Here is a 26,977-nt window from a genome sequence, read left to right as displayed (position 1 = left end):
GCATCACCCCAATTCTGGTAAGCGCCTGAGAAAATATGATAAATCCCCTACAAATGACGTTTGTCTGACAAGATCATATCTGTTGGCCCTTCTGGAAGCTGGGCCAGCCCATCAGGCACCAGGGGGCAGCTGTCTGCCCGAGGGGGCTGCCACCCGCAGCAGCAGGAAACCAGAGGCAGGGTTGTGTGTAACAAGAGGCAAAAGCGTGTCAGGGTTGGGGGCCTGCGTCTGCTCTCCTGTCCCTGAGGCTCTGGAAGGCCCCTCCCACACAGACACAGGGTTACCGCGGAGCTTCTGTAACCGGGCACTGCGGGGGAGCAGATTTCTATCTGCTCGCGGTATTTTCCTATACTCTTTGAGCAGCTCGTCACATTTTTCATCATTTGTCTCAGCTCACACAAGTGACGCACGTTCACGGGGCAGAGGGTCCCAAGCAGAGTCCAGGGGTTAACCTGGAGGGCTGTGGGGGCAGGATGGGGAGCCAGGTGGGGCCCTGGAGCAGGGAGGAGCCAGGGTGGGTGCCTGTGGGCCCCCCGGGGGGTGGGGGGAGCTCTGGCGGGGTTTCACACGGGAGGGGCGGTTGTCAGCAGAGACAGGGAGTGGAGAGCGTGCTTACCGGCAGTAGCCGAGGAAAGTGAAGGTGACCAACCTCCTTCCACCCACCCGTCAGCTGTTCAGAGGTGGAGCCACCAGGCTGGGGCAAGGTGGGGGGCTCGCAGCTGGGAAGTTTGGGGAGGAAGCCCACGACCTTCGACCTTCCTTTCCCCAAGGATCTGGCCCCTCCCCCAGGCCCCTTCATCAGGTCCCTTAGCTTCTCTGCACAGCCTGCACACTGCCCAGGGACCACAGGCCCCAGGCCAGTGGTGCCTGTTCGCTGCCCGTTTCCAGGGCAGAGAGGACGTACTGTGCTCACTGCTGCAACCCGAGATCTTTCCAAGAACACGTGGATGGTTCGGTCTCCCCTTTGCCCCCGGGAGGTCCGAGGGACCAGCCAGGGTTCAGAGGTTTGAGGAGAGGTGGGAGGGCCTCCAGGGCAGCTCTGCGGAGAAAGCCAGCCTGAGAAACTGGGGGGCGGGGGGGGGCAGCACACGTGTCAGGGGCGGACCTTTGGCCGCTGTGAGGGCGCTGGCCTGTGGGATGATGCCCAGTCCTGGCCCACAGGTGGGTGAAGGGAGGTAGCAGGCTGGGAGCTCAGAGGTGTGCATCTTTGCCAGGTCCACCGGTGGGGGGCCTCGGGCTGTCGCATTTCTCTGCTCCCACCTCCCACCCCCACCCCACGCCTGACCCCCTGCCCAGCACCTCGGTGGTCTTTTATTTCGGTTAGTAGTAGCTCTTAAATCTATCACAAACCCCGAGGGCGCAAACTATGGGCAGCCTATGGGCTGTGGAGCGTTTCCTCGCTGGCCGCAGCTCCAGCGCTTAGATGAGCCATTTAACCCGCCCACCTCGCCTGCACGGAGGGGCGCTGTGGGGGGGGAGGGGTGGCGGGCCACAGCCCACGGCTCAGTCCTGTGTCCCCAGGGCGGGCTCGGCCCCAAGTCTGCGCAGCTGCCAGAGCAGGGGCTGCCCCCAGTGCCAGTCAGCGGGCCTGTCCGACCACTCGGCCTCGTACAGCCCACTCTGGTGCCCACGGACGCTTGGGTTTCCCACCTGGGAACGTTTTCACATAAAGCTGCACATTTTGTTCGCGCCCAGGGTGGACGAAGGGTCAGCGCAGTCAGAAGCCTCCAGTTTCCCTGAGGGACTCGGGGGCCCTGCAGGCATCAGTGGGGGTCCCAGGGTCACCGCACACTCAGGTCTAACAGGGCGTGGGGCTTGAGAAGAAACAGACGCTCGTGCCCTCTCCTGGGAGGGGCCCCAGAGACCCTGAGGGGTTGTCCTAAAACCCCCTTTGGGACCAGTGCCTCCTCAGGGCTCCCTCCCACCCAGCAGCTCCTGCCTGGCCCTCCCAAGTAGCCCCAGAGTGGGTGCGTGGGGTCCACCGGGCCAGGCTAGCATTGCGCTTGCCAGGCAGGGCTCGCGGCTCCCCAGAGTGGGTGCGTGGGGTCCACCGGGCCGGGCTAGCATCGCACTTGCCAGGCAGGGCTCGTGGCTCCCCAGAGTGGGTGCGTGGGGTCCGTCGGGCCGGGCTAGCATCGCGCTTGCCAGGCAGGGCTCGCGGCTCCCCATGCACTTATTTTGGCTGCCACGCTCCCCAGAGGCGCTGGGAGGTGCCCAGCAAGCGGGACAGCAGCCCCAGGTCTCTGAGGGAGCCAGAGGAGCCCCTACCCCACAGCCAGCCCCCGTGTGTGCAGCCCTCAGACCACTGGTGCCCAGTCAGAGGCCCACATTTGCCAACGTCGTTTATTGGGGCCACCCTGGGTGGGGAGTACGCACAGCATACATAGCAGGGCCCAGGATGCCAGCCCAGGAGCGCCTAAAACGGCACAGGGCGGGGGGACAGGGCGCCAGGGTCTGGGGGTGACGGGGTGGGACGGCCTGCGTCTGGGGGCCCCAGCCTGGGGAGGGGCACCGGCTCCTACGCCAGCGGACATTGCTCAGATCTTGGCCAGGCTGGAGTTGGCATCGGCATGCTCCTCTTGGATGGGGGTCCGGAAGCTGTTTGCCCCTGCGGAGGAGGAAGGGGTGAGGGGTGGGGGGCGGGAGGTGGGCGGGGGCCCCAGCCTCCCACAGGCAGCGCGCTCTGGGGCCCACCGAGAGCACTCACCGGGGGGCTTGGGGGCGTTGGGCGTCGGCCTCCAGGCCCTGTGGTGCAGGAGCAAGGCCAGCGCAGCAGCCACGGGGCCGAGCAGGCCCAGGCCCAGGCCCAGGCCCAGGACAGCGGCCAGCTCAGGGCCTGCGGGGAGGCAGGGCCCGCTGGGGTGGGGTCCACCAGGGAAGGAGTCCACCGCAGGAGGGCCGCACCCAGGCCAGCGGGCAGCTCCACCCACCCTCCCCGCCACCCCACCCCCCTTGGGTTGGGGGAGGGCCCTGCTGGGGCGAGGCCAGGCCCCCTTACCCTTGGGGGGCTCTGCGTGGGGCGTGGAGGGCCCCTGTGAGGCCCTCGGCCAGGTGGTGGTGGGCTGAACGGGGGTGGACCGGGCTGCGGGGCCCTGGGTCTCCCAGGCTGGTGTGAGTCGGGGGCTCCTGTCCTCACAGACAGCGTCCGAGCTGTTGCTGGCCGCCTGCAGTGTTCGCTTTCCTAATGAGGTGCAGCTGAGCGGGGCAAGGGTGTTGATCAGGCCAGAATGTCCCCCACCCCACTCGTCCCCCACCAGTGGGACGGGCCGAGAACTGGGGCAGGACCAGGGAGATGTGAGGGGCGACAGGGGTCCACAGAGGGTCACTCAGGCAGCATCAGAGTCCAGCCCAAAGGCGGCGAGGAGAGAGGCCAAGGTCCCTGCCAGCCCCCAGGAGCCTGGGCCTCCCCCGGCCTCCCCCGCCTTCTCAGCCTGCTTCCCACACCTGCTCCCCTGACCTGTTCCCGCCTGCACCCCTCTCTCCCAAACCCCTGCCTGCTCTTTTCCTGCCCCCACCAGGTCAGCTCAACAAGGACGGGGGCCTCTCAGCTGTGAATGAGTGAGGGTCTCACACCCTCCCGGGCCTGGGCTGGGGTCTCACGGCCTCCCCACTCCAGCCCAGCAGGAAGGCCAGTGGGAGGAGGCTGGGTCAGGGCCAAGCAGGGGTTGTGGGGGTGGGGCAGGGACCAACGTCGGGGGGCGGGGGTGCTAACATGGGGGGGAAGGGGCCACGGGGTGCCAGGCCCCGGAGCTCCCAGCCAGCAGCTTCCTACTCCCAGATCTGACCCCTGGCTCCCAGACCCCAGGCCACCCAAACCCTCCAGCCCCGGGGACACTCACTTGGTCCAGGGCTGGCAGGCCTGGTCGTTGCCCGGGGAGAAGTGTCCTGGTGGGCACGGGGCACAGTCTGCAACAGAGTCAGCAGGCTCTGCCCATCTGCCACCCCTGGGGGCCCCAGACGCTCACCCCCCAGGGCCTCCAGCAGCCCCTCTCTGCCTACATGCCATCCACTGGCCACGACCTGGGAGCCCCCCAGCCCCTGTCTTGGCCTGACCTGCCGGGGGGAGAGGGCACTCGGCCAAGCCTGGGGTCGGGGTGCTGAGGGGAGGTGACAGCGTGTGAGGGACATGCTCCTTCCACATGGTTCCAGAGGCACCCCTCACCAACTCCACGCTTGTAGCCATAGCCGTCCTGGGGCTGGGTGCCCGGCCTGCAGCCGCAGACCGTGTCTCTCGTGGGTGTGCATCTCTGCTTGGGCTCGCTCCCACTTCCTGGGGGTCGGGTAGGGTGGGCGCAGTCAGTGGGGAGACCAGAGACACAGAGCAGGCTGGAGGACCGAGGCTGAGGGTCTGCAGCTACCTCCCCCGGGGCCAGCTGCCCCCTCGCAGCCGGGTGGCCTCTGGTCCTCTCCCATCCCCGGATGCCATGTCCCTCTTGGCCACACAGCCCCAGGGGTCGCCCCGTGGCAGCTCTGCCCGCTCTTCCCACCCCTCCTCCAGCCTGCTCAGGACCCTCTGTGGTCCTTGACTCTGGGTCTCACCCACTCAGCCACATGGCCCTGGCCCTCTGGGAGGGGGAGGAGCCCCATGGGTGGCCTCAGCTGACTGTGGTACTCTGGGGCAGGGGAGGGCAGGCCCCGGCGTGGTCTGGAGTTTGCTCCGAGGCCCCGTGTGAAGTGGGTACCAGCGGGGCCGGGGCGCCTGGCGGTGCTCACTCTGGTTGCACTGTGTGCAGGGCTTGCAGGCCTCGTAGTTGACCGCCTCGTTGTAGAAGCCGGGCTCACACGGACGGCACACCGTGTCCTGGGCTTGGGTGCAGCGGCTCTCCATCCCATAACCTGCCACGGGAGGCCGGGCTCAGAGCTCCCCACAGCCTGGCCTTCCCCACAGCAGCCCCCGACCGCCTCTGGCTGGCCCGCCATCCCATCCCAGGCGTGGCTCCAGGTCACCCACTTGCCCTAAGTCCACTCGCCTCACGGTGCCTCACCATGTGACCCATCTGTAGGTCCCTGTGTCCCCTGACCCCGTCTCCTCATCCTGGGTCCCTGTAGGCACCCCTCCCCCACTCCACGTCCAGGCCACTCACCTGGCTGGCACTCCTTACAGCACCTGCTGCCACTGGGGTAGGTGTCCCCAACACAGCTGAGCTGGGCCGCAGCGCCCAGCGCGAGCCCCAGGAGCAGGAAGGCCGAGCCCGGCGCCCTGGGTGGCTGGGCTCCCACGCGCATTCTCGGCTGCTCTCAGCCCCACAGCTCGGGAGTCTGGGGTTTTTCCTTGCAGGATGTGGCTATAAGGGCTGCGGGGGAGGGGTGGGGAGGGCAGGAGGAGGGGACCAGGAGGAAGGAGGCCCCAGGAAGCACTGGAAGGCAGCCTGTGTCCCGGCCCTGGGCTTCTCCTCTACCCTGGGCGCCAAGGCCCCCAACCCCGCGATAACGGCCGTAGGCCTCAGGCTTGGCCCAGTCAGCAGCTGCAGTGTGCAGATCCGGGGCCTGAGTGAGAACCCGCAGCCCCCTGACCCCTGCCAGGGACACCAGCCCAGGTCCTCCAGCCCAGCCAGTCTGCACCGACCCCTCCCCCTGGACCCCTCCCACTCCTGTCTCCCAGGAAACTGGAGCCCCTTCGGCCAGGCATCCTGGCTATCCCCCTGCCCTGCCCAGCCTGGCCAAGCTGCCCAGACCGGGGTGGTCTTGGGATCCCTCCACCTGGCTCACTCCTCCTGGCCGCCTCCCTCTCTGCAGGGCAGAGCCCTAAAGAGGAGCAGGGGGCTCACCCTGAGGCCAGTCCTCACCCCTGCCCCACAAAAGGGTGCCCAGAGCACATGGGTGAGCCAGGGCAGCACACTGGGTCAGACATCAGGTGCAGGGGGAGGGCTGGTGGTGTCCAGGGCTCCAGAGCATGGTCACTGGCCCAGCTGTCCAAAACTAGCTCGGACCAATGCCAGCAGCCCTGGTGGGTCAGATGCCTCATGACCAGTGCCCACAGTGAGTGCGCAAGCACGTGAGGGTGTGTGCTGGTGTGAGAGGGAGAGAGCAGCCGAGCATCCTTGAACACAGCAGGCATCCGGGACTAAATTCACGTTAGTGCCCTAAACCCACATGTGGAAGCTTGATCCCCGTGCAGCTGTACTGGGAGACCGGGGCCTCTCAGGAGGCCATAAAGGCTGGGTGGGGTCACAGGGTGGGCCTGATCCAGTGTGACTGGTGTCCCTACAAGAGGAAGAGGGCAGGGCACAGACACGAACAGGGCACGACCATGTGAGGACACAGGGAGGAAAAAGGCCTCAGGAAACACCAACCCTGCCCACTCCTCGGTCTCTGGACGTCCAGCCTCCAGGACTAGCAGAGGGTAAACGTCTGTGCTGCAAGCCACCCGAGCAGACCGAACACGTGCTGCTGGGCAAGCCCTGCCCGGTGCCCTGGGGGTGGCGTGTGCCTGGGAGCGTGCGCCAGCCGTGTGTGCAGCACACGTGTGTGGCGCTGGCTCCACATGCCGGGATGTGTGTGTGCTGCTCCCATGAGCACCTGGGCACGTGCCTGGGGCGAGGTATCCCGTGAAGACAGACTCTCTGCTCTGCCCCCTGGCCGGGCAGGGGCTATCTCCCTAAAAACTCTGGAGGCCATGCCAGGCTCTCCCTGCGCCACACCCACCCCAGGTTTAGGGTGTTCCTGCAGCACCACTGGGACAGGAAAGAGAGCTCCCGTGTCCTCAGGACAGGTGGGGAGGGCCTTTGTGCCGGCCCTCCGTGGGGCACGAGGGAGGAGCACAGGTGCCCATGCACACACATGCACACGTGCATGCACACACGTGTGTACATGCTCCCTCTCATGCAAAGCTCTGATCCTGGTGGCCCAAGGCAGGGAGGCCGTATGTCTTTGGTGCTTTTAAATCTGAACCACGAGACAGGATTATCTGCTTAATGGTTAACCTGAAGCTTTGGCGGCGGGGGGTGGGGGGGTGGGGGGTGCAGGCCTCCTGCAGTGGCTGGAAACCCCCCACCTCCTGGGGGCACAGGTAGGATGTGGGGCTCCCTGCCCACCTGCGGGAAATTCCGCCAGCCAGCTCCGCCTGCGGGCAGGGGCCACCGCAGGGTCGTCGCCCTCAGCCTCCAAAGAGAGGGAGGGTCCATGGGGGAGGGGCAGGGCTCCAGGCAGCCTGCTGTGCACACTTGTGCGTGCGCGTGTTGTGCCCCGTCTCCCACTGACGGTGAGAAAAACTATTTTAAGACAAACCATAGCTGCTGAGGTGGAGGTAACTCGGGGTCTGGCGGGCAGCACCCCACGCCTTACGGGGGCCATGGCAGGGGAGGCCGCCCGCCCCCTGCCCAAGGCCCCGACTCCGGGCAGCGCACGGGGGCCGGCCCGCACCTCTGTCTCAGCGTCCCACCTGCTGGTGGCCACCCACCCACACGGCCAGAGCCACGGGCCCCGCCCTCCCACCCCGCCTTCTGGTCGCAGTTCTGAAAAGTCTTTCCTCTCGTTTGTCTGGAAACCAGCCCAGATTCTGCGGTGGCCCCTCCCCACGCTGCTGCTCGGAAGCAGGTCACGTGGGCAGCTCAGGGCAGCCTCTCTGCCCACCCGGCCCGAGCCTCCAACCCCAGCAGGACCTTCAAAGGCCCGTGCGGACCCCCTGGCCGGGTGAGCCGTCCACCGAGGCACCATGGGCCACGGCTCAGGGCTCTGAGGGGGGCCCGGCGGGGGGCCAGGTTCATGGGTGCGTAGAGTGGAGACCCTCCCCTGTCACTTAACTCTCACTGCCCACCCCCCCCGCCCGCAGCCCAGCCAAGCCAGCGGGCATGCCAACCCCGGCGGAAGGGCCCGGTGTGGTGGTGGGGCCGCGGCCGGGGGGACCAGGTCTCACCCCTCCCGCCAGAGGCTCCTGACCCCCCAGGCCGCCCCTCCCCGCCCCCCCCCCCACGCCCCAGGCCAGGACTCTGGGTGGCTCTTGGGGACTCCCCCAGTTCTCTGCCCCCAGCCCCGCGCCCTGGGGGCCCAGGGCTCGTCCTCAGAGCCCCCTCCACCCCAAACTCCCATTTCCTCCCAGCCCCTCCCAAGTGGCCTCAGCCAGGCCTGGACTCCAGCTCCTGACTTTAAATCTGCAGCCCAGATCCCCAACTCCCGCCCTGCAGACGGCCCCTCCCTGTCCCCCACCAGGACACCGTCCCGCCTGGCGGCCCCGTGTCATCCTCCCCCGTGTCGCAGGTGACCACCGGCGCTAGCAAGCCCCTGCTCTAACCAAACCGCCCACCGCAAAGCTTCAAGTGGAAGCCGCCTGGCCACAGACATCCGAAATATCGTCTACGTGTTTTTTTCCCACCAAAAAAAAGAAGCTGGGAGAAAAAGGAAACTATATTTCAAAGTAAATTAATGTGATTCCTGTCACCAGTATTAGCGTTTCCTCAGAGACTGAACGTCACAGGGCCGGCGGCTCTCACGGCCCCTTGCCGACCCCCCAGCCGCCGGCTGCTGATTTCCAGCAAAGCCTTCATCTTTCAGTGTTCAAGGAAACGGCGGGAGCTGCGTATTTCCCACGGTGTGGCAGCCCGCAGGCCCTGATGCGGCCGGTGCCTCTGGCAGAAGGGCTCCAGTTCTCGGAAGCGAGAAGCAGTGGGTACGCGGGAATCGCGGGAATTGAGGCGCCGCGGGAGGGGCGGGGCGGGCGCGGCGGCGGGGCGGGCGCGGCGGCGGCGGCTCAGAACTCCTCGTGCACGCTGCGGGCGTAGTCCACCAGCTTGCTGCCCGTGAAGAACTCGCTGTACTTGAGCACCTCCTCGGGCTCCAGGCAGTGGTTCTGGTTCTCGTCGGCAACGGCGATCATCTGCTTGGCCTCGTTGAGGGCGCTGAACTCGTTCATGGGGTCCATGTAGTCCTGCAAGGACCCCGGCTCAGCCCCGCCACAGCCCATGCCGCCCCGGGCCGGAGGCATCTCCTCACGTTCAGCCCGCATCCGGCCACGCAGCCGAGACCCCTGCCCGGAGGACGCCCCATGCGGGCTGGCACCCCTGCCTCAGCGGGGCTGTGACACCACAACCAGCTCCAGGAGGTGAGGCCTTGCTGGAAATACCCCGTGAGCTGGTGGGACAGAAGCTGCGGGGCAGGGAGGTGGGAGTGTTCTAGAACGTTCTGGAAGGTGGGTGCCAGGCCGGAAGTGGCTCGGGGACAGGCAGCCTTCACCGGCATGGGTAGCTCCGCGCCCACGGAAGGGCAGGACAGGGAGAAGGCTGGCCCTGGAGCAGGGCACACGCACACGGACCGGCTCGGCCGCCGGGGCGGCAGTGCTGAGGGGAAGGAGCTCCCGAACCGGGGGTCCCGCTGCTATCAGCAGGGATCAGAGAGCTCCGGCTAAAATGAAATGACTCATGCAGCAATGGGGAAAAACAAGCCCCACGCAGCACCTACACGCGACACCAGTGAAGACACTCCCGAGGCAGGAGGCGGGTCCAGCGGCGCGCAGCCTTCCCGCCCCAGCGTCCGGCCAGGCCGACCCCGCTTCCCGGAGCAGCGGGCCCCACACCCACCTCCAGCTCCGCCGCGGTCACGATTCCGTCGCGGTTGGCATCGATCAGCTCCTCGAACTCTCTCTTCCTGTCTCGCACCCAGCCGTCGTCCACGTCCTGGCCCTGCTGGTTCTCCACAGTGCCCACGGGCAGAGAGATGAACTCGGACAGCGAGAGCTTCTTGTCACCATCCTGGTCTGCGGGACACGGGGGCAGACGTCAAGACTCCAGCGGGCGCGGGACCACTGAGGCCACTCCGGAGAAAACTCAACTGACGGGGCTTTGCTGCCAGGTTTTCAGTTTGTGCGGTTTCGGCCTGACCCCAAACAGCGGCCGTACAGCCCCCGCGGGCCACCCAGCCCAGGACCGGCCCGTGCTGACCTCCGCGGCTGGGCCTCACCCAGGTCCCGGATGATCTCCTTGACCATGAACTGCAGCATGCCGCGGCTGTGCTCGGGGTGCAGGAACGACAGGAACTCGCTCTCCGTCAGCAGCAGGTCCGGGGGCGGGTTGTCCGCCTGATACCAGCGGTCTTTGAGGTTCTCCAGGACTTCCTGTGCTGAGAGAGAGAGACGCGCATCCGTGAGGACCCACGCACACGGGACCCCTGCACACATCCAGAAAGTTCCGAGACACGCAGCCCGAGTGCAGGGGGGGCCAGCTCAGGATGTGGTGGCACGCGGGGCCAAGGGCCTGGCCCTCGGAGGGGTCCTCAGCCCCCTGGGGCGCAGATACACAGGCGCCCCAAGATGCAGGTGCAGACCCTCAACCGAAACAGACCTCCCCCCACCCCGGACACAGACCCCCTTAGACACAGCCCCGCCCCCGCTCGTTCCCGGGAAGCGGGCCGCCGGCTCTGTGGGAACAAAGGCACGACTTGCTTCCCTTCCGTCTCCGCCCGTGCACTGTCCCGGGCAGGGCTCTGAGGGAAAACTCAGTTTCCAGATATGACTCACGCGTCCCCTGTGAGATCCCCGCCACCCCTGCCACTGTGGGAAGGCCCAGCGTGGGGCCCCTGGGGCCGGTGGTCGCTGACGAGCTGGGTGTCCAGCCAGGGAGCAGGGAGAAGCCGGCGCAGAATCCGCACCCTCACCCGGGGCCCGACTCCAGCTTCCCGCTGGGAACAGGGACGCCGGGCCCGGCCCGGTCGCAACGGGGAGAGCCCCACACAACGCCTGTGGCCTCACACCTCGTGCCTTCTGACAGAAGGACAGAAGAGCCGTGGCAACTACAGGATCGCCCACTGCCTACCTGCCCGGCCACGGGGACAGGAGTGGTGGGACGGGCATAGGCTTGCCTTGCCGTGTCTACCCAGAGCCTGCGAACGCGACCTGATCTGGAAAAAAGGTCTTGGCAGGTGAAATTAGTAAAGGATCTTGAGACGAGACCACCTGGGATTCAGGTGGGCCCTAAGCCCCAGTGTCCTTGTGTAAGAGGAGATGAGATTGGAGAGCAGTGGCCACAAGCAGGGACGCTGGCAGCACCAGAAGCTGGAGGCGGCCTGGAGGGACCCCGTCTGCGGCACAGGGGACGGCGGCCCCGGGGGGCCACATGAGCTCAGCCCTCCCCCACGCTCTCCCTCCTCTGGGACCCTCGACAGCTGCTTTTCATTTCTGATCCCCCAGAGCTGCTCACCCCCCTCCCCCGCCCCAGACTCATGAACACACGGGAGTGAGGTGAGGGCTGGGCGGATGGAGATACCATGAGCTCTAGATCCAGGAAGAACACGTCCTGACCCCACACACACCCAAGGGAAAGGGCGCTGAGGACAGACAAGCAGGCACAGACGGCCGGCAGCTACCCCAGGAGCCAGTGCTAAATCTCCAGTGCTGGCAGTAGGAGGACAGGGGCCCCCCCAGACACCTCTAAAGGACACGTTCAGGGGACAGTCTGAACCCAGGACAAACAGTGGAAACACAAAATGGAGACAAACATAAAAATGGCCAACAACCATTTCAGGAAGAAAATAACATCTTATTTACAGGCTTTAAAAAACAGCAGAGGGGCTTCCCTGGTGGCACAGTGGTTAAGAATCCGCCTGCCAATGCAGAGGACACGGGTTCGAGCCCAGGTCCGGGGAGATCCCAAGTGTCGCGGAGCAGCTAAGCCCGTGCGCCACAACTACTGAGCCTGTGCTCTAAAGCCCGCGAGCCACAACTACTGAGCGCACGTGCCACAACTACTGAAGCCGCACGCCTAGAGCCCATGCTCCGCAACAAGAGAAGCCACTGCAATGGGAAGCCCGCGCACCACAACGAAGAGTAGTCCCCGCTCGCGGCAACTAGAGAAAGCCCGTGTGCAGCAATGAAGACCCAACGCAGCCAAAAATAATAAATTAAATAAATAAATAAAAACCAGCAGAATCAAAATCCTGGGTGACACCACACAAACTAGGAAGGAGGCCTCTATACTGCCCAGAACAGAGTAAAATGGTCTTGACTTAGACGGTCAACGATAGACTGAGAAGAAAAAAGTAAAGCTGTAAGATACAAAACACCTGCCCACAATGGGCAGCCCCCATGGGCACACCTGGAAAGCTGGGTGCCCCATTCACACCTGTCAGGCCACCAGATAGGGTCACAGGGTCATGTGACTGCTGAGAAAAGGAAAGTGGGGTCTCTAAATCCCACGCTAGCAGAGGGAAAGATTAAAGGAAAAAAAAGAAATATCAATAGAAACAAATGAGCTTAACTCATCTATTACCAAGAAATTCAGACTGGCTCACAATATAAAGCTAACCTCTACGTAGTCCATAAAAAACCAAAATGCTTTGGAAAAACCAAGTCTCAAGGGCGGTTCACAGGTGAATTCTACCAAACATGTGGGAAGGAGGCCATACCAATCTCCACAATCTCTTCCAGAGGAGAGAAACAGAGTGAACACTTCCTAACTCATCCTCTGAGGTCCTAACACTAAAAGCAGAAAGGACACAAGAAAACTACAGACTGATGTCTCGCATGATTATAGACACAAAAACATTCAACAAAATATTAGCAGGGGCTTCCCTGGCAGCGCAGTGGTTGAGAGTCCGCCTGCCGATGCAGGGGACACGGGTTCATGCCCTGGCCGCTGAGCCTGCGCGTCTGGAGCCTGTGCTTCACAACAGGGGAGGCCACAGCAGTGAGAGGCCCGCGTACCACAAAAAAAAAAAAATAAATATATATATATATATATATATATATATATATATATATTAGCAGATCAAATCCAACGACATACAAAAACAATTACATGTTACAACCAAGTGGGATTTATCCCACGTAGGCAAGGTTGGTTCAACGTCTGAAATTCAACTGATATTCACATCGACAGGCTAATGAAAAGAAATCACGTGGTCGTATCAACAGATGCAAAAAAGCATCTGACAAAATCCAACACCCATTCATGACGAAAACTCTCAGCACGCTAGGAACAGAGGGGACTCGTCACCTTGATATAGAATATCCACTAAAAACCCACAGCTAAGATCATAATGGCGAGAAAGCCGAAGCTTTTCCACTAAACTCAGATTTAAAGCAAGGATGGCCCTTCTCACCACTGCTCTTCAACATCTCACTGGGAAGTCCTAGCTGATGCCCTAAGACAAGAAAAGGAATAAAAGAGACACTGATTGGGAAGGAGGAAATAAACCGTTTTTGTTCAACGATGTCACGATCGCCTACGTAGAAAACCCAAAAGAATCGACAAGAAACTCCTGGAGCCACTCAGCAAGCACAGCAAGGCTACAGGACGGAAGGCTGCCATACAGAAGCCAATGGCTTCCCTGCACCACAGCAGGGAACAAGCGAAATTCGGAATTAAAAACTAAAGAGCAAGTGCACAGAGAAAGAAGGCGCAGATTGCAACCTTGATGGCAGACGAGAGAGTCCAGTGCTAAAAACACCAACCCTGACAGAGAACCGTGGCGCCCACAGCACATCTACAGACATAACAGTAACGAACATCCCTGGACCAAAGAACACAGCGGCAGCCGTCACAAAGCAGAGGCGGGAAGGGCCACAGACACCAGCAGGAGGCCATGACGCAACCCTGACGGCCAGGTGCACGTGAGACAAACAGGGTAGCATCACAGGTACAGAGACGTCCCAGTAAAAATTCGGCACTCCCGCGTCCATCGAGAGAAAATGACACACTGGATGACAACGGCAGGGACGACCCGCCCAGTAGAGACCGAACACAGGAAGCACACGGCGCTCTGACAAAGCCCCCAACGAGCTGAACTCGACACCCGGCTGCGAACGAACCCCCGGGAGGGACGGGATGGCACAGAGCTGGAGACAGTAACCAGTGAAGGTCACGAGAACTCTTCAGCGGTGCTTCAGAGCTCAGCTAAAAGGCGTCAAATTTTGTACCAGGGAGATGGGTTTTTAAAGGAACGTCTCTGAAAAGCTAAGGGGAGCGCCGGCTGGGACTGCGGCCTCCAGGGACCGCAGGCAGGAGCCCCCACCGGCCTTGCCGACTCCCGGGGTCGGACCTTATCTGGCACTGAGGACCTGTCCCAGCCGAGACCTGCTTCCGGTGCTTCCGCCACCTCCTCCCCGGAGCTCAAGCCCACCTGAGGCCGCCGGCTGCACCTACCCACCCACAGCACCTGGGGGGTCCTGGGGGATCTGCCTAGCGGCCCCGCAGGAGCACCCGGCTGTGGCCACACCCGCCTCGCCCCCTTCCCTCCCGGCATCTGTGCTGTCACGCGCACCACACTGGCCATGGGAGGCCGAGCCCTTACTCTCTTCGTCGACGTTCAGGTCCCACTTATTCTTTATCTTATCAGCAACTTCTCTCTCGTCATGGCCTTTGCTCGCCAAAAACTTCACCTTGTACTCATCCCATGACACATGGCCTGAAAGAGCAAGACAGCTTGTTAGGAGGTTTAACAACGAACGCTTTTTTTTTTTTTTGCCCGCGCCGTGGGGCACGTGGGATCTTAGTTCCCCGACCAGGGATCGAACTCGAGCCCCTTGCGTTGGAAGTGAGGAGTCTTAACCACTGGACCGCCAGGGGAGTCCCAACATTGAACGTTTTTAAAAAGACGTATCTAGTTACTTTAAGCCATCAATCCAAAATACTGGTGCTAAGGGCATCTGTAGAGGCAGGGGCAGCAAAACACGGCTCCAAGCTTCACGACAGAGCCTAGCCCCGTGGTCCCCGCCTGCACGGCAAGCTGGCGTCTGTCTCCCTGGCAGCACCTGCAGGCCCCTCCTGCCTCTCACCTCCTCGTTCCTGGGCCCTTGGCCTGGAGCCCCGCCCCCGCACACACCTCCAGGCACCGCCCTCCGCCAGCAGCCTCAGGCCACCAGCGTCAGGGCGAGGTTGGCCATACCGTCACCGTCGGGGTCCACGGCTCGGAAGTGCGCCTTGCTCTCCGCGATGGCCTCCTGGAAGTGCTCGGCCGTCTTCTCCATGATCCAGCGCTGCATCTCCTTGGCACTGATCCTTCTGTCGGTGTTCAAATCCACCCTGCAGGCCCACGAGACGTGTCAGGCGAGGCCTCCAGCACCCCAACAGACAGGTGTACGGACAGAAGGATGGCCACAGGGGTTCTGCAGGCAGCCACAAAACCACCACGAAGAGCAACACATCCCACCCAATGGTGACGCAAGAGATGTCGGGGGGATGTGGGGGACACAGTGGGGGAATCAGGGAGGACACTGGGCAGTGTCACTACCCCATCCGTCTCGGGACCACTGCGAGGGGAACAAATCTCCCCCCTGCCGCAGGACGGGGTCCACAGACCCACACACCTGGGACCCAAGAGGAGTCCCTGGTAACAGGACTGGAGCTCAGACACTGGAGCACAGTCCTGTCTACTCACACAAACACAGCCAGCAAGACAAAGAAACAGCTGTAGGTGCAAGTGTGCCGGCAGCTGTACACTCTGCACACACTCACGTGCATATGTGGGTGTGTGCATGGCTAGTGCACACCAGTGGACATGGGTCAGAACACACGTGTATGCACGGGCTGGCACACACACACATAGGAGAGGACTACAGGCAAGGACATCCCAGCAGCAACGCCCACACCCGCTGCTGGGTCCCGGTTTCTAAATCCCACTCTCCCATGAAATGAACCAGCGCTCCCTGGAGAACTGGGTGATTCTAGGGCTGAGGCGGGAACACAACAAGATGAAGGGAAGCTGGCGTGGCTGGCAGTGCAAGAAAGGAAGGAAGCGCTCACAACAAGGGGCGGGGGGTAGGAGGGGTGGGCAACGACAAGGTCCTGGCGGCCAAGGCTGGAATGAGGTGGGCAGCCAAACCGACAGCGCGGAGCTGCGTCCCCACCAAAGCGCAGACGACACCCACGTGTCCATCCTCCTTACGGGATTCCAGACCACACGGTGGGTCTTCCCCAGAGCTTCGCTCCCACCCCCGGGAGGGTGGGCTGCCCCTCTGAGTGGCTGCCAGAGAGACGGTAGGACAGGACAAGGAGTGACACTCCTTGGCAGATCCCCCCTGAGCCAGGTGACCAGGCCGACAGCCCCCGTGATGTCGTGCGGACGTCAGGTGCCCTGATGTGATGTGACGAGAGCGCCACCTCACCTCTTGGGTCTTCTTTCCATAAACCACAACCCCTGTCTAACCAGGAGAAAACACAGCAGACAAAGCCCAAATCAGGGACACCTGAGCGGTCCTCCCCCAAACGGTCAAGGTCACAAAAAAGTAGCCTCCCAGATGGGATCCCGGGCAGAAAGAGGACCCTGGGGCAGCGCGTGACCTGCAGCCTGGAGCGCGGGGAACAGTAACAGAGCACCGTCGTGTCTCAGTTTCCACAAGTGTGCCTCGGTCTGCATCTTTCTGTAAACCTAAAACCACTCCAGAATAAAAACCTCACTTGAGAGGTGCTGTGCAACATTACTTCTATCTGTTCAAAACTAGGTCTTGAGGCTACGTGTTTGATCTGCCCCGGGCGGGGTGCAGGGGAGGCAACAGCAGCTGGCAGGGGGCCCCACAGGGCCCATGGTAGCACCTCCAAGTGGGACAGCTCAGGGGGGGTCTGACTGAGAAGGTGAACACGGGCTAGACGCTCCCCGATGACAAACCTGCTAGACACGGGACGTATAAGGAAGACACGTGACATGGGCGGATGCAGCAGAGCGCAGCTGCAATGGCCCCAGGACGCCCTGCCCCTCAGGGCCCGGTTTTCTGCGTTTCCCGGTGATCTGCTCTCCGCACCTGAACCCCACTCCCACTCCCAGAGCAGCTGTGAGGGAGGCTCTGCCACCACTCCTCCCCGCTCCGGGGGTCCCCTCGGCCTGGTGCACGCGGCTGCCCTGCTGATCCCTGGAAGAAGCCACGTGCCCTGTGGCCCCGCTCACAGCTTCCTTCCCGGCTTCACGAGACAGTGAGGTCTGGGCGCCGGACGAGGTTTCGGTCACTTCAGCCGCTGACAACGATCAGTTCCTCAAACTGAAGAGGGCGCATCCAGGGGGCCAGGCGGCCGGCTAGGCGCCTCGGGGGGCCGCCGCCCCGCCCCTGGTCCCCCACTTCACCGACGGGGACGCTGCCAGAGCTGGTCCCCCGGCCGCGTGACCCCTGTGTGCACGCACAGCCCCCCACGAGAGAGTCAGTCTCCTTTCTAGAACCAAGAGCCACCCATCGTGCATCCTGGCACATGACCCTGGCGGCCACCGTATCGCCAGTACCGAGCCTGGGACCTGCCAGGCTGGCGCTGAGGCAGAGCCCCGGACCAGCCCACGGCCTGCGGGCGCCTAACCCACAACGCGTGCAGAGAGCAGACCCATCGGGCCCGCCTGGTGTCCCCGGGCCAAACCCCTCACCCTCCCCACCACCTGCCCCATGGGCCCTCTCCGCCCATCACCTCAACCTGTCGTGGCTCCAGGCCAGCAAAACAGCCCCGTCCGCACACGCTCACTGGAGCGCTGATGGCGGCGCGGAGCCGACGGCCGACCATGCCCAGCAGCAGCTCCGCGCCCATGGGCCCTGCCTCTAACTGGCACTGCGACCAGTCCCACGGGCAGCAGGGTGCTGGCGCCTCTGCCCCACGCAGCCCTCCCCACGCCCTCTGAGCCCCCGCCGGACACAGGGCGCAGCTCAGGGCTGCCGCCTCGCGGCTCCCACGCTGCCAACTTCCCAGGAGCACGTGTCATGGCACCACCTCCACAGCACGTCACCGAGGGGGGCCTCGTCACCTCGGCGCCACGCAGAACCAGGACTGGACCGACAGGGAGGCCGAGGCCAGCCCCCCACGCCCCCCCGCGGGCCCCAGCAGCACCTACTTGGAGAAGATGGCCATCAGCTTCCTCCGGCTCCTCCGGGGCTCCGCGTCCTGCTCAAAGCCGTCTGTGTCCTTGCCCAGGAAGACCTCCTGGTGGAAATCCCTGTTGAGGTGCCCATCCATCTCTAGCTTCACCCCGTTCAGGTGGTCCGGAGGCAGGATCTCGTTTTCCTCCCTGCTACCCACTCTCTCCCGAGCGGACGAGTGGTTGGCGGGCCGAGCGGACGCGTCCATCAGAAGGACAGCCCCCAGGAGCCAGAGGCAGCGAGGGGCCAGGCCACAGAGGGGAGCCTGCCTGGAGGTCATGGCTGCCGGGGTCTGCGCTGCAGGATGGCCTGCGAGTGTGGCCGGGAGCTGGGGAAGGGGGGTGGCAGGTGAGGAGGTGGTGATCACAGCCTGCCTACCACCCAGGGCAATGCGGGAGGCCCCACAGCCGGCACACTGCCTGCGGCCAGCAGCCTGAGACTGCCCGGTCCCAGCCAGCACTTAACGGCCCGAAGAGGGTGCAGAGCCATGAGATGATGGAGCCCCAGCAAACACTTCTCTAAAGAGACGTTTACTTTGTAACACGAAATAGAAGTCCTTGGTTTCCAGGACCTACGCTGCGCATCCTGTTTTCTCCTTCTTCCACTCCCCCCTCCAACCACGATGAGGTGGCCCTGCCTCAAGGTACACCCCGCACCGCTAACCCTGCCCCTTCTCCAGGCCCACCGCAGCTGCCCCCAGCACGGCTGTCCTTGGAGGCTGGCCCCAGAGTCACCGTAACTCACTCTCCAGATGCCAGCCCAGCACTCACGAGCTCCGGGACCTTGACGAAGGCACCTGCCCGCCTCAGCTTCGGCCTCCCCACCCCAAGGCTTTGTGAGGGCCTGGTGCCAGCGAAGCCCAAACCCACCAGGCAAGGCACCACCCCTCCCCCTCCCCACCTCCACGACCCTTGTGCACACACATGTACACACGTAAACACAGCGTGTACACACACAGGCACACATACACAAGTGCACTCATGCACATATACACGAATGCACACACATACACAGGCACGTACACACACATCCACACGTACGCCCACGTGTGCTCACACACACACAGACACAGGCATCCTTACTCACGTTCACACACGAACACCGAGAAGGCCAGAGTGCCCAGGAAGTCTGTGACCCTGGGCGTGCCCGGGCTTGGCGGTGAAGGAACAAGGCCACCCTCTGTCCACGTCAGGGACCCCAGGGCCACAGGCGCTCACACCCAGCACTCGGCCACCCGGCCTCTCCCACATCTGCTGCCCAACCGGGGCCGCCTGCCTTCCCGCCCCCACGGCTCCTCCTCCAGCCCCCGCCCCCCACTTCCCCGCTGTGCTCCTCAGGACCTTCTTGCCCTTAACGTGCTCCTCTTGGAGCCTGTCCACCCAGCAAACGCCTGCCGGCCCCCCCCAGGTGCCGCGGAGGCCCCCCTCCAGCAGGCCTGACAGGGAGCACCCAGGCCAGGGTGGTGTCCAAGGTGAGGCACAAGGGGTTCGAACCACGGTGCCCTCCATCAGGCCAAGCAGGCACCCGTGCTGGCTGGCAGTGCAGCCCAAGGACAGGGCCACAGGCCCTCCCCGGCTGGCAGACGCCACCACTTGCTTCTCTGATGCCTCTTCTCTACCCTGCGCGTTCCTGACCAACGCCTCCCCTGGCACGGGGACACCTCAGTCGGTCTGACAAGGACAGGGTAAAGGGACAAAGCAGGTGCCTAAACAGTTAATCCCACTAAGGGATCAGCCATGAAGGAGACGCATGGGAGACCCCGTAAGTCAATGATCGCTCTAGAAAGCAGGCTTGCTTAGCAACAAACCATGCAACGTAAGCACAAGACATGCCCCAGACGATAAAATGGGGGAATGAGACCCACATCCTGCCCAGTAAGGTCAGTAAGTTAATGGTTCCTAAGACACGCCCCTCTGCGCAAGCTAAAAACAAAAATATAAGGACAAGGTGGCGCTATACCAAAGCCTGAAATGATTTCCCAGATTTTAGTATGTGTTACCGCTTTTCTGCTCACTTCCACTGCGCCATGGCAGTCCCAGTTTGACCGTGTAGGGACAAGAAAACTCCCCAGCCCGACAAGGAGGAGGAACTGGTGATGGAAGGGTGACGTCTACTCAAGAATGAGGAAGAAGGTGGTCTTGTCCCCTGCCCACTTTCCTTCCGCTATAAAAATGTAGCTTAGTTCTCAGGGCAGAGCTCCCCGCCTGCCCGCTTGTATCTCTCACAGGCGTCCTACAGTAATAAACTCTTTCCTTACCTGTCACTCTGCTGCTCAGTGAATTTTTTCTGCGCCGAGACAGAAGACCCTTCGCTCTACTATCACCCGAGACGCGTTCCGTCGGTTTCAGGTCTTCTGGGCCCAGGTGCTATCTGGACCCCTGGACAAGATCCTGCTCTCCCAGCTCAGCTGGCTCATTCCTTGGAGGAGCAACTCTCACGGAAGGGCCGCCTTACGTCCCTCTTTCCGTGTCTGTGAGGGCCTGCACCCTCCCCACACCCACGAGAACCCACCAGCTGTGCTCTCTGCGTGGTCACCGTCCCCTGAACCACATTTACTGGAACTTCCACTTGTCCCTCTCTGAGGGCACCGCCCCAGCACCCATCACACTGTCCACACAGCAGGCCTTTCTGCTCTGCCACGATGCGTATATTCCCCAAGCTCCCGAGCAAACCAAGACAACTTCCTCCTGGCCTTCACGCCACTCTGCTGACTGGTGGCCATAAACACCGAACAGACTGGACTTTTCTGGGAAGAACAGTCAATCCCACATTCTGCTTATCTTGATAGACAGTACAGGGAATGTTATTTACATGATATTTTGCACAAAGAGTAACCCCAAAATAACCGTGTAGGCATCAGAAGATCGGGCACTTCCTCCCCTCCATTCACAACGTTTCTGTACCGTGGTGAGCACAGGAGTCAGCCGCTCACTTCCCGCCCCAGGGGAAGAGATTTCAGAGCAGGGTCTGCCCCGCTGACTGGGGGACCCATCCCGGACTCCTGGACAGCCCTGGTGCCCGCTCTAGTGAAACTAGTAAGAACATCGTCGTTAAAACGCAAACACTTTTTCTAAACGCTCCGTCCTCGGTTTCAGGAGTCGCACACGGCGTTGGCAACGACTGCCTAGGGCCAAGCCGGGTGCCCCGGGCCGAGCCGGGTGTCCCGGGCCTCACCCGGACTTCGGACCCTCCCCACCCCCCGAACGGCGGGGCCGCGGCCGCCGACCCGGCTCCACCGACCCCCGACTCCGGTATCCGAGGGGCCCGGTCGGCAGCAGATGCCGGCCGCCCGAGGCCCCGTCGGCCTGCAGCGCGCCGCCTTCCCGCCGCCCCGGGGCCGGGAAGGGGCTGTCACGTCCTGGGACCCTCACTCACCGGCCTCCCTCGCCGCACCCAGGATCCACCGAGCGCGACCCGAGCGCCTGCGACGCCTCCAACGGGCCACCTCTTAGGCCGCGGCCATCACTCTTCCGGGAAGAGGCGGGTCGCAGGGCGGTGCGACCTCCCCGCGCTGATGCCGGCGCCGCCATCTTTCCCCCGGGCGGAATCGGCCTCTCCGCCCTCCCGGGCGGCCAATGAGGAGCGTACGCGGGTTCACGTAGCCCGACGGCGCGGTCCGCGGCGCTCCCCGCGCCATGAAGCTGCTGCGGCGCGCGTGGCGGCACCGAACGGCGCTGGGCCTGAGCGCCCTGGCGCTGGGCGGCGCTGCGCTGCTCTACCTGGCGCGCTGTAGGGCGCCCGTCGACCCCGCCGCGCCCGCGCCCTTCGGCCCCGCGCGCGCCGCCGCTTTTCTGGCCGTACTGGTGGCTAGCGCGCCGCGGGCGGCCGAGCGGCGCAGCGTGGTCCGCAGCACATGGCTGGCGGCGCGGCGCGGCGGCCCCGGGGACGTGTGGGCGCGCTTCGCCGTGGGCACCGGCGGGTTGGGCGCCGACGAGCGGCGCGCCTTGGAACGCGAACAGGCACGGCACGGAGACCTGCTGCTGCTGCCCGCGCTGCGTGACGCGTACGAGAACCTCACGGCCAAGGTGTTGGCCATGCTGGCCTGGCTGGACGAGCACGTGGCCTTCGAGTTCGTGCTCAAGGCAGACGACGACTCGTTCGCGCGTCTGGACGCGCTGCTGGCCGAGCTGCGCGCCCGCGACCCCGCGCGCCGCCGCCGCCTCTACTGGGGCTTCTTCTCTGGCCGCGGCCGCGTCCGGCCCGGGGGCCGCTGGCGCGAGGCCGCCTGGCAGCTCTGCGACTACTACCTGCCCTACGCGCTGGGCGGCGGGTACGTGCTCTCGGCCGACCTCGTGCGCTACCTGCGCCTCAGCCGCGAGTACCTGCGCGCCTGGCACAGCGAGGACGTGTCGTTGGGCGCTTGGCTGGCGCCGGTGGACGTGCAGCGCGAGCACGACCCGCGCTTCGACACCGAGTACAAGTCCCGCGGCTGCAACAACCAGTACCTGGTGACGCACAAGCAGAGCCTGGAGGACATGCTAGAGAAGCACCGGACGCTGGCACGCGAGGGCCGCCTGTGCAAGCGGGAGGTGCAGCTGCGCCTGTCCTACGTCTACGACTGGTCGGCGCCACCCTCGCAGTGCTGCCAGCGGAAGGAGGGCATCCCCTGACCGCCCTGAGCAGGGCTGGGACGCCCGGCTCCCGACCCTGCGCAGCCATTCTGCCGCTCGTGGTGGTGTGTGGAGGCTGGACCGAGTCACTGGCGGCCGCCCGCCGGCCTTCCACTGGTGAAGCTGACAGCTTCTGGCTGGTCGTTAGCATGAGGCCGGCCCTCAAGAGGACCCAGTTTACCTGGTGACCATGGGCCAGATGCCAGGCAGCAGTGGACACCTCCTAAGCCCCGGCTCCGCTAAGCGCCCATACAGCCTACCCGAGGGCATCTTGTTCTGCGTCTGCGGCCAGCATCCTGTCAGACAGAAATGTCCTGTCCCTGGATTTCAGCGTTTTGCCTGGACGTGGGCGAGTCCGCAGGCAGCCCCGCGGGGCCTGAGCACACACTGTCCTCTCCCAGGCCGGCACCAAGCAGCCAGAGGATGGAGCTGACAGGCCTTTCAGGACATGACCCCAAAGAAAAATTCCCCACCCCTCAGGGCTGGGGACAATGTCGTGTCCTGCCTCCACTGTACTGACCATCCACCTGCACCTGCTGAGGGCTGTGACCGCTGTTAACTGGGCCCTGGCACTTGGAGACTCGCCATGTGATGCAACCCAACAGCTTTTATAGAAGTTACTGTTGCTTTATGCCGTTAGGTCACCTCTTGCGTTTCCTGCTGGTAACCCTTGTCACATGTACGTCTAGGGTTTAACTTCGTTTTATGTGAGTCAGCTTTTGTGGTATTTTGGTCTGTGTGTTTGTCTGGAGTGAACTCGTACGTGTAATTCAGAGCTTGCCTGCTATTTATTTATAAATGTTGTGAATTTGCGAAGATAAGCGTTTGAGTTGAGAGTTGGGGGGGTCTCATGTATTTTGGTATTTAAGAGAGGATTTTTCCACGAGAACTTGGAATTCGTGGTTAATCAGCTTTTCCAACTTGAGTTGTAGACGCTTTGCTGCGTAAGAGTTGAGACATGGAAGAGCTCATCCGCCTCTCCTCTGTTTACACGGAAGGCGACCCCACTGTCTCTCTCTAAAAACACTTTTCTTTAAGGCTTCCTCTCGGTCGCCCAGGGCAAGTGTTTCTGGAAGCATTGACGAGGTTTCCCAAAATCTGTCTTGAGACAGCCTTGCTGTGGCATGTCCCCTTGGGGACAGCAGGAGTTCGTGGCACCCTTGCACGTCCCCAGAAGGTTGGGGCTTCCTCTTTTCCCCGTTAAATGTGAAAAGTGAGCACTGTGGTCCTTGCAAAGTCAAATAAAGTGGCTCCCGGGAAACGGGGAGCCCTCCTCAGGCTGGGGTGTGAGAACTCGCATTTTCTGTCTGGGTCCGGGCTGTGCTGCCACCTGCCTGCAGCCCAGGCTCTGGGGCACTAGGAACAGGAGGGCACAAGTCTCTGACTCACCTGTTTACTGCCATTCCCGAGCCCTCTCGGGCTGTGCATTTTAGGAGCGGTATCTTGGCCCAGGTGGCTTACACATCAGACGGCTCTCTCTTGTGGCTTCTGGAGGCTGGGGGCCTGTGATCGGGGTGCCGGCGTGGTCGGGTTCTGTCAAGGCCCTCGTCTGGTGTGCAGAGGGCCACCTTCCTGCCGTGCTGTGGTGGGGGAGCCAGGGCGAGCTCTCTGCTGTCCCTTCTTAGCAGGGCATTAATCCCCTCATGGGCCCCCTGACCCTGATCCAGACGCCACTGCACCAGGGCATTGGGGCCTCTGTCTGATTTGGGGGGCACAGTCAGTCCATAGTGACAGGTTTGGTTATTTTTGTCTAAAGGTAGAAGAATATCAAGAACTTTCAAAGGCTTCCCTGGTGGCGCAGTGGTTTAGAATCCGCCTGCCAATGCAGAGGACATGGGTTCGAGCCCTGGTCCGGGAAGATCTCACATGCCGCGGAGCAGCTAAGCCCGTGCGCCACAACTACTGAGCCTGCGCTCTAGGGCCTGCGAGCCATAGCTACTGAGACGATGTGCCACAGCTACTGAAGCCCGCGTACCTAGAGCCCGTGCTGTGCAGCAAGAGAAGCCACCGCAATGAGAAGCACGCGCACCACAACGAAGAGTAGCCCCCACTCGCTGCAACTAGGAAAAAGCCCGTGCGCAGCAACGAAGACCCAAGGCGGCCATAAGTAAATAAATAAAAAGTCTGGGTCTCAGTCCAGAAAGAAGGGGGCAGTCTTATGGTTGGTGACCTGACCACAATTCTCCTGCCTTGAGAAGGCAGAGGCTGGACAGCAGAGGCCCCAACCTCTGACCTGGCTCTGATTATGAGGTGTGGTGAGCCTTGCGCCAGGACTGACTGCGTGGCTGAAGGTTTGGGGACACCAGGGTGAGCTGGATGGGGCCCTGCCCTCCACTGGGTGAGTGCTGAGGGATGCTGACCACGGCAGGACCCAGTTCCTGCTGACTGTCTGGGATGATGGTCCTGGGATGTCTCGTCTGAACCCCGGGATTATCGGAGGAATTGGTGGGCACACATGTCCATTTCTCAGAACAGGATAAGGTGCCTAGAGTGATGGGAAGACCTGCGGAGGCTCACATGGCCAGGGCAGAGCTGCTGGACCCTCAGATCCCCCCCGGGCACTGACGTCCAAGACCCCCTGGTAAAAAATCTTAAAAATTCCAGGCACCTGTCTTGGGGGTGGGGCACTTGTGAGCTTTAGCGTTTAGTTGAACCATGTGAAAGTGCCAATATGCAACCAGTTTTGACCTACAAAAGTGGAAATTTCATGCTGTTCAACCTAAAACATTAAATTTCAAAACATCACACACACCCTGGGCTGACAGTGCCTGTCCACACTGTGGTTGAGGAGATGTCAGACAGCATGTTGGAGCTGAAGGCCAGGATCCCTTCCTAGAGGGACCCACAGCCACCCCATCTGTGGTCCTGGAGCCCGTGCACGGGCCACACGTGGGCATCACGGAGCCCAGCCTGCCACCGGCCTGGAGGAGTCTGCCCTCCTCCAGCCTCTGCCTCTCTGCTCCTGCCCTGTCCGCTTCGGCAGGTTCTCCTGGCCAGGCGGGGGCCAAGCCTTCACCCTCCCTGCCTGCTGGCACCATCCCCTGCATGTGGACCGGCCACGGCACCCCCTCCCAGGCAGCCCTCCTGGTCTGCACCTCCCACCCGCCGAGGCACTTGCCATGAAGTCCACGCCATCTGGGCATGGATGCCCTGTGGACCAGGGGCCGAGCCCAGGCTGTCCCGGGTTCAGGAGGCAACAGGTCCTTAGGAGATGGGAAGTCAGACCACCAAACTGGCTTTTCTGGGGGAATTTAGGGTACAGGATACCTCAAGTGGTGAACAGGCCATGAGGACCCAAAACTCAAAGTTTAATTTAAAAATACGATACGATATCACTAATTAATAAAATAGAGAAACGCGGGACCCAAGAACCTAGGGGACACGGTGCCTGCCAGGAAGGCCCAGGCATGGGGGGGTGGTCTGTGGCACCGCACTGCTGGGGTCGCCACACGGCCACAGGTGGGCCCTCTCCAGACCTCCAAATCCTGGGTCCACCTGGTGTGGCTGAGTTAGCAGGACCAGTGACGCAGTGCAGGCCAGGGGTTCACCCAGGACACATGGCTACCAGAAGAGACCCTAGGACAGAAAGGGGCTGAGGCTCCCCTCAAGTGAGCCCAGAGGTGCACCTGCCCTTGGTGCTGGGGCTTCCCGGCCTCCAGACCCTACAGTGCAGGCTGGTGTGCAATTTGGAGCTGGGAAGAGATAGTGGCCCAGCTGTCCCCTTGTCCCTATGTGCTCAGCCAGCCCCTGACTCATGCCAGGGGGTGGTGGCGTCCTCCCTTCCCTGCCCACCCCCCAGTGTTGCTGTATATACCAGGTTTAGCCAGTAAGTTCTGGCCTTGGGAATGTCCCCCAGCCTCATGTGCACATGATAAAAATAGAAACATTCAGGGCTTCCCTAGTGGCGCAGTGGTTGAGGGTCCGCCTGCCGATGCAGGAGACATGGGTTCGTGCCCTGGTCCGGGAGGATCCCACATGGCCCGCGTACCAAAAAAAAAAAAGAATAGAAACATTCAGATTCAAAGACTCCTGGTGTTTGAAGTGCCGTAACCCCGGGGGGTCTATGCCGAAAGCCCCTTGCTGGGTCTGGGAGGGAGACATGGGGAGGGGGCAATGCAGGAGCCCCCAAGATGCTGGCCCCACTTCACCACCTGCAAACCAGCCACTGAGCAGTGGGGCTGCTGGGGGCCCGCAGGGAAGCCCAGAGACGCCCAGCCTGGCAGTTGGGGCAGGAGGAGCCAGCAACAGGGCTTCCCGGGCAGCCCAGCATTTAGGACTCCGTGCTGCCACTGCAGGGGCACGGGTTCCACCCCCGGTCAGGGAAGTAAGACCCCACAAAACGTGCGGCACAGCCAAAAAGTAAACTAAATAGATGAGAGAGGGAGAGAGAAGCCAGCAGGGCACCGGGGGACCTGCAGCCGCTGCCCCGCAGCCAGAGCGTCGCGTCGTGGGCTGTGCGTGGCCCTGCAGCCGCTGCCCCCGTCACCTCCCCTCACTCAGGCTGCTCTCCGGGGCCCCTGGCTGCAGTGTCCTCTGCCCTCCACGCCAGGCTCACTCCTTCCCTGAGCTTCCACCAGCCCTTGCTCACGGCAACATCCCTTCCTTGTCCTCGGGG

The 26,977-nt window shown here is 62.6% G+C and overlaps 3 protein-coding genes across 5 annotated transcripts; 1 reads left to right on the top strand and 2 right to left on the bottom strand.

The window, feature by feature from the left end:
• Positions 1–2,057: 2,057 nt before the first annotated feature.
• Positions 2,058–5,322, bottom strand: TNFRSF4 (TNF receptor superfamily member 4). Of its 2 annotated transcripts, XM_089902327.1 has the most exons (7): positions 5,085–5,322; positions 4,714–4,854; positions 4,163–4,270; positions 3,840–3,906; positions 2,999–3,195; positions 2,708–2,836; positions 2,058–2,608 (listed from the first exon to the last, which is right to left on the bottom strand). In XM_089902327.1, exons 1-7 carry the CDS (start codon positions 5,224–5,226, stop codon positions 2,538–2,540), a joined length of 855 nt encoding a protein of 284 aa, XP_089758453.1. In that variant the 5' UTR covers positions 5,227–5,322; the 3' UTR covers positions 2,058–2,537. The 2 variants fall into 2 exon arrangements, with proteins under 2 accessions (XP_089758453.1, XP_089758442.1); XM_089902316.1 differs by having other exon boundaries at positions 2,058–2,836; positions 4,714–4,836.
• A 3,003-nt stretch (positions 5,323–8,325) lies between these two features.
• Positions 8,326–21,226, bottom strand: SDF4 (stromal cell derived factor 4). 2 transcript variants are annotated; one of them, XM_022598577.2, is made up of 7 exons: positions 21,128–21,226; positions 17,728–18,080; positions 14,812–14,948; positions 14,218–14,331; positions 9,892–10,050; positions 9,513–9,688; positions 8,326–8,863 (listed from the first exon to the last, which is right to left on the bottom strand). In XM_022598577.2, exons 2-7 carry the CDS (start codon positions 18,030–18,032, stop codon positions 8,687–8,689), a joined length of 1,068 nt encoding a protein of 355 aa, XP_022454285.1. In that variant the 5' UTR covers positions 18,033–18,080; positions 21,128–21,226; the 3' UTR covers positions 8,326–8,686. The 2 variants fall into 2 exon arrangements, with proteins under 2 accessions (XP_022454285.1, XP_089758393.1); XM_089902267.1 differs by lacking the exon at positions 21,128–21,226 and adding an exon at positions 20,010–20,113.
• An 83-nt stretch (positions 21,227–21,309) lies between these two features.
• Positions 21,310–23,866, top strand: B3GALT6 (beta-1,3-galactosyltransferase 6). The gene has a single exon (XM_022598694.2). The coding sequence runs from the start codon at positions 21,388–21,390 to the stop codon at positions 22,360–22,362; it is 975 nt and encodes a 324-aa protein (XP_022454402.2). The 5' UTR covers positions 21,310–21,387; the 3' UTR covers positions 22,363–23,866.
• Positions 23,867–26,977: the final 3,111 nt, after the last annotated feature.

The sequence above is a fragment of the Delphinapterus leucas genome, chromosome 1 (assembly GCF_059928025.1).
Source record: "Delphinapterus leucas isolate spDelLeu-1000000601 "Yukka" chromosome 1, BTC_Dleu_Yukka2, whole genome shotgun sequence".
NCBI lineage: Eukaryota > Metazoa > Chordata > Mammalia > Artiodactyla > Monodontidae > Delphinapterus > Delphinapterus leucas.
Note: the sequence above shows the minus strand (reverse complement) of the source record. Positions and strands in the feature narration are given on the sequence as shown.

Coding starts and splice junctions, on each gene's coding strand:
- TNFRSF4 (XM_089902316.1), bottom strand. CDS start 5,226: ATGCGCGTGGGAGCCCAGCCACCCAGGGCGCCGGGCTCGGCCTTCCTG. Junction 3,196..3,839: donor GCCTGCCAGCCCTGGACCAA/GTGAGTGTCCCC, acceptor TGCCCCGCTCAG/CTGCACCTCATTAGGAAAGC. Junction 2,837..2,998: donor CCACGCAGAGCCCCCCAAGG/GTAAGGGGGCCT, acceptor GCCTCCCCGCAG/GCCCTGAGCTGGCCGCTGTC.
- B3GALT6 (XM_022598694.2), top strand. CDS start 21,388: ATGAAGCTGCTGCGGCGCGCGTGGCGGCACCGAACGGCGCTGGGCCTG.
- SDF4 (XM_022598577.2), bottom strand. CDS start 18,032: ATGACCTCCAGGCAGGCTCCCCTCTGTGGCCTGGCCCCTCGCTGCCTC. Junction 14,332..14,811: donor CGTGGACCCCGACGGTGACG/GTATGGCCAACC, acceptor TTGCTCTTTCAG/GCCATGTGTCATGGGATGAG. Junction 9,689..9,891: donor GGAGATCATCCGGGACCTGG/GTGAGGCCCAGC, acceptor CGTGTCCCGCAG/ACCAGGATGGTGACAAGAAG.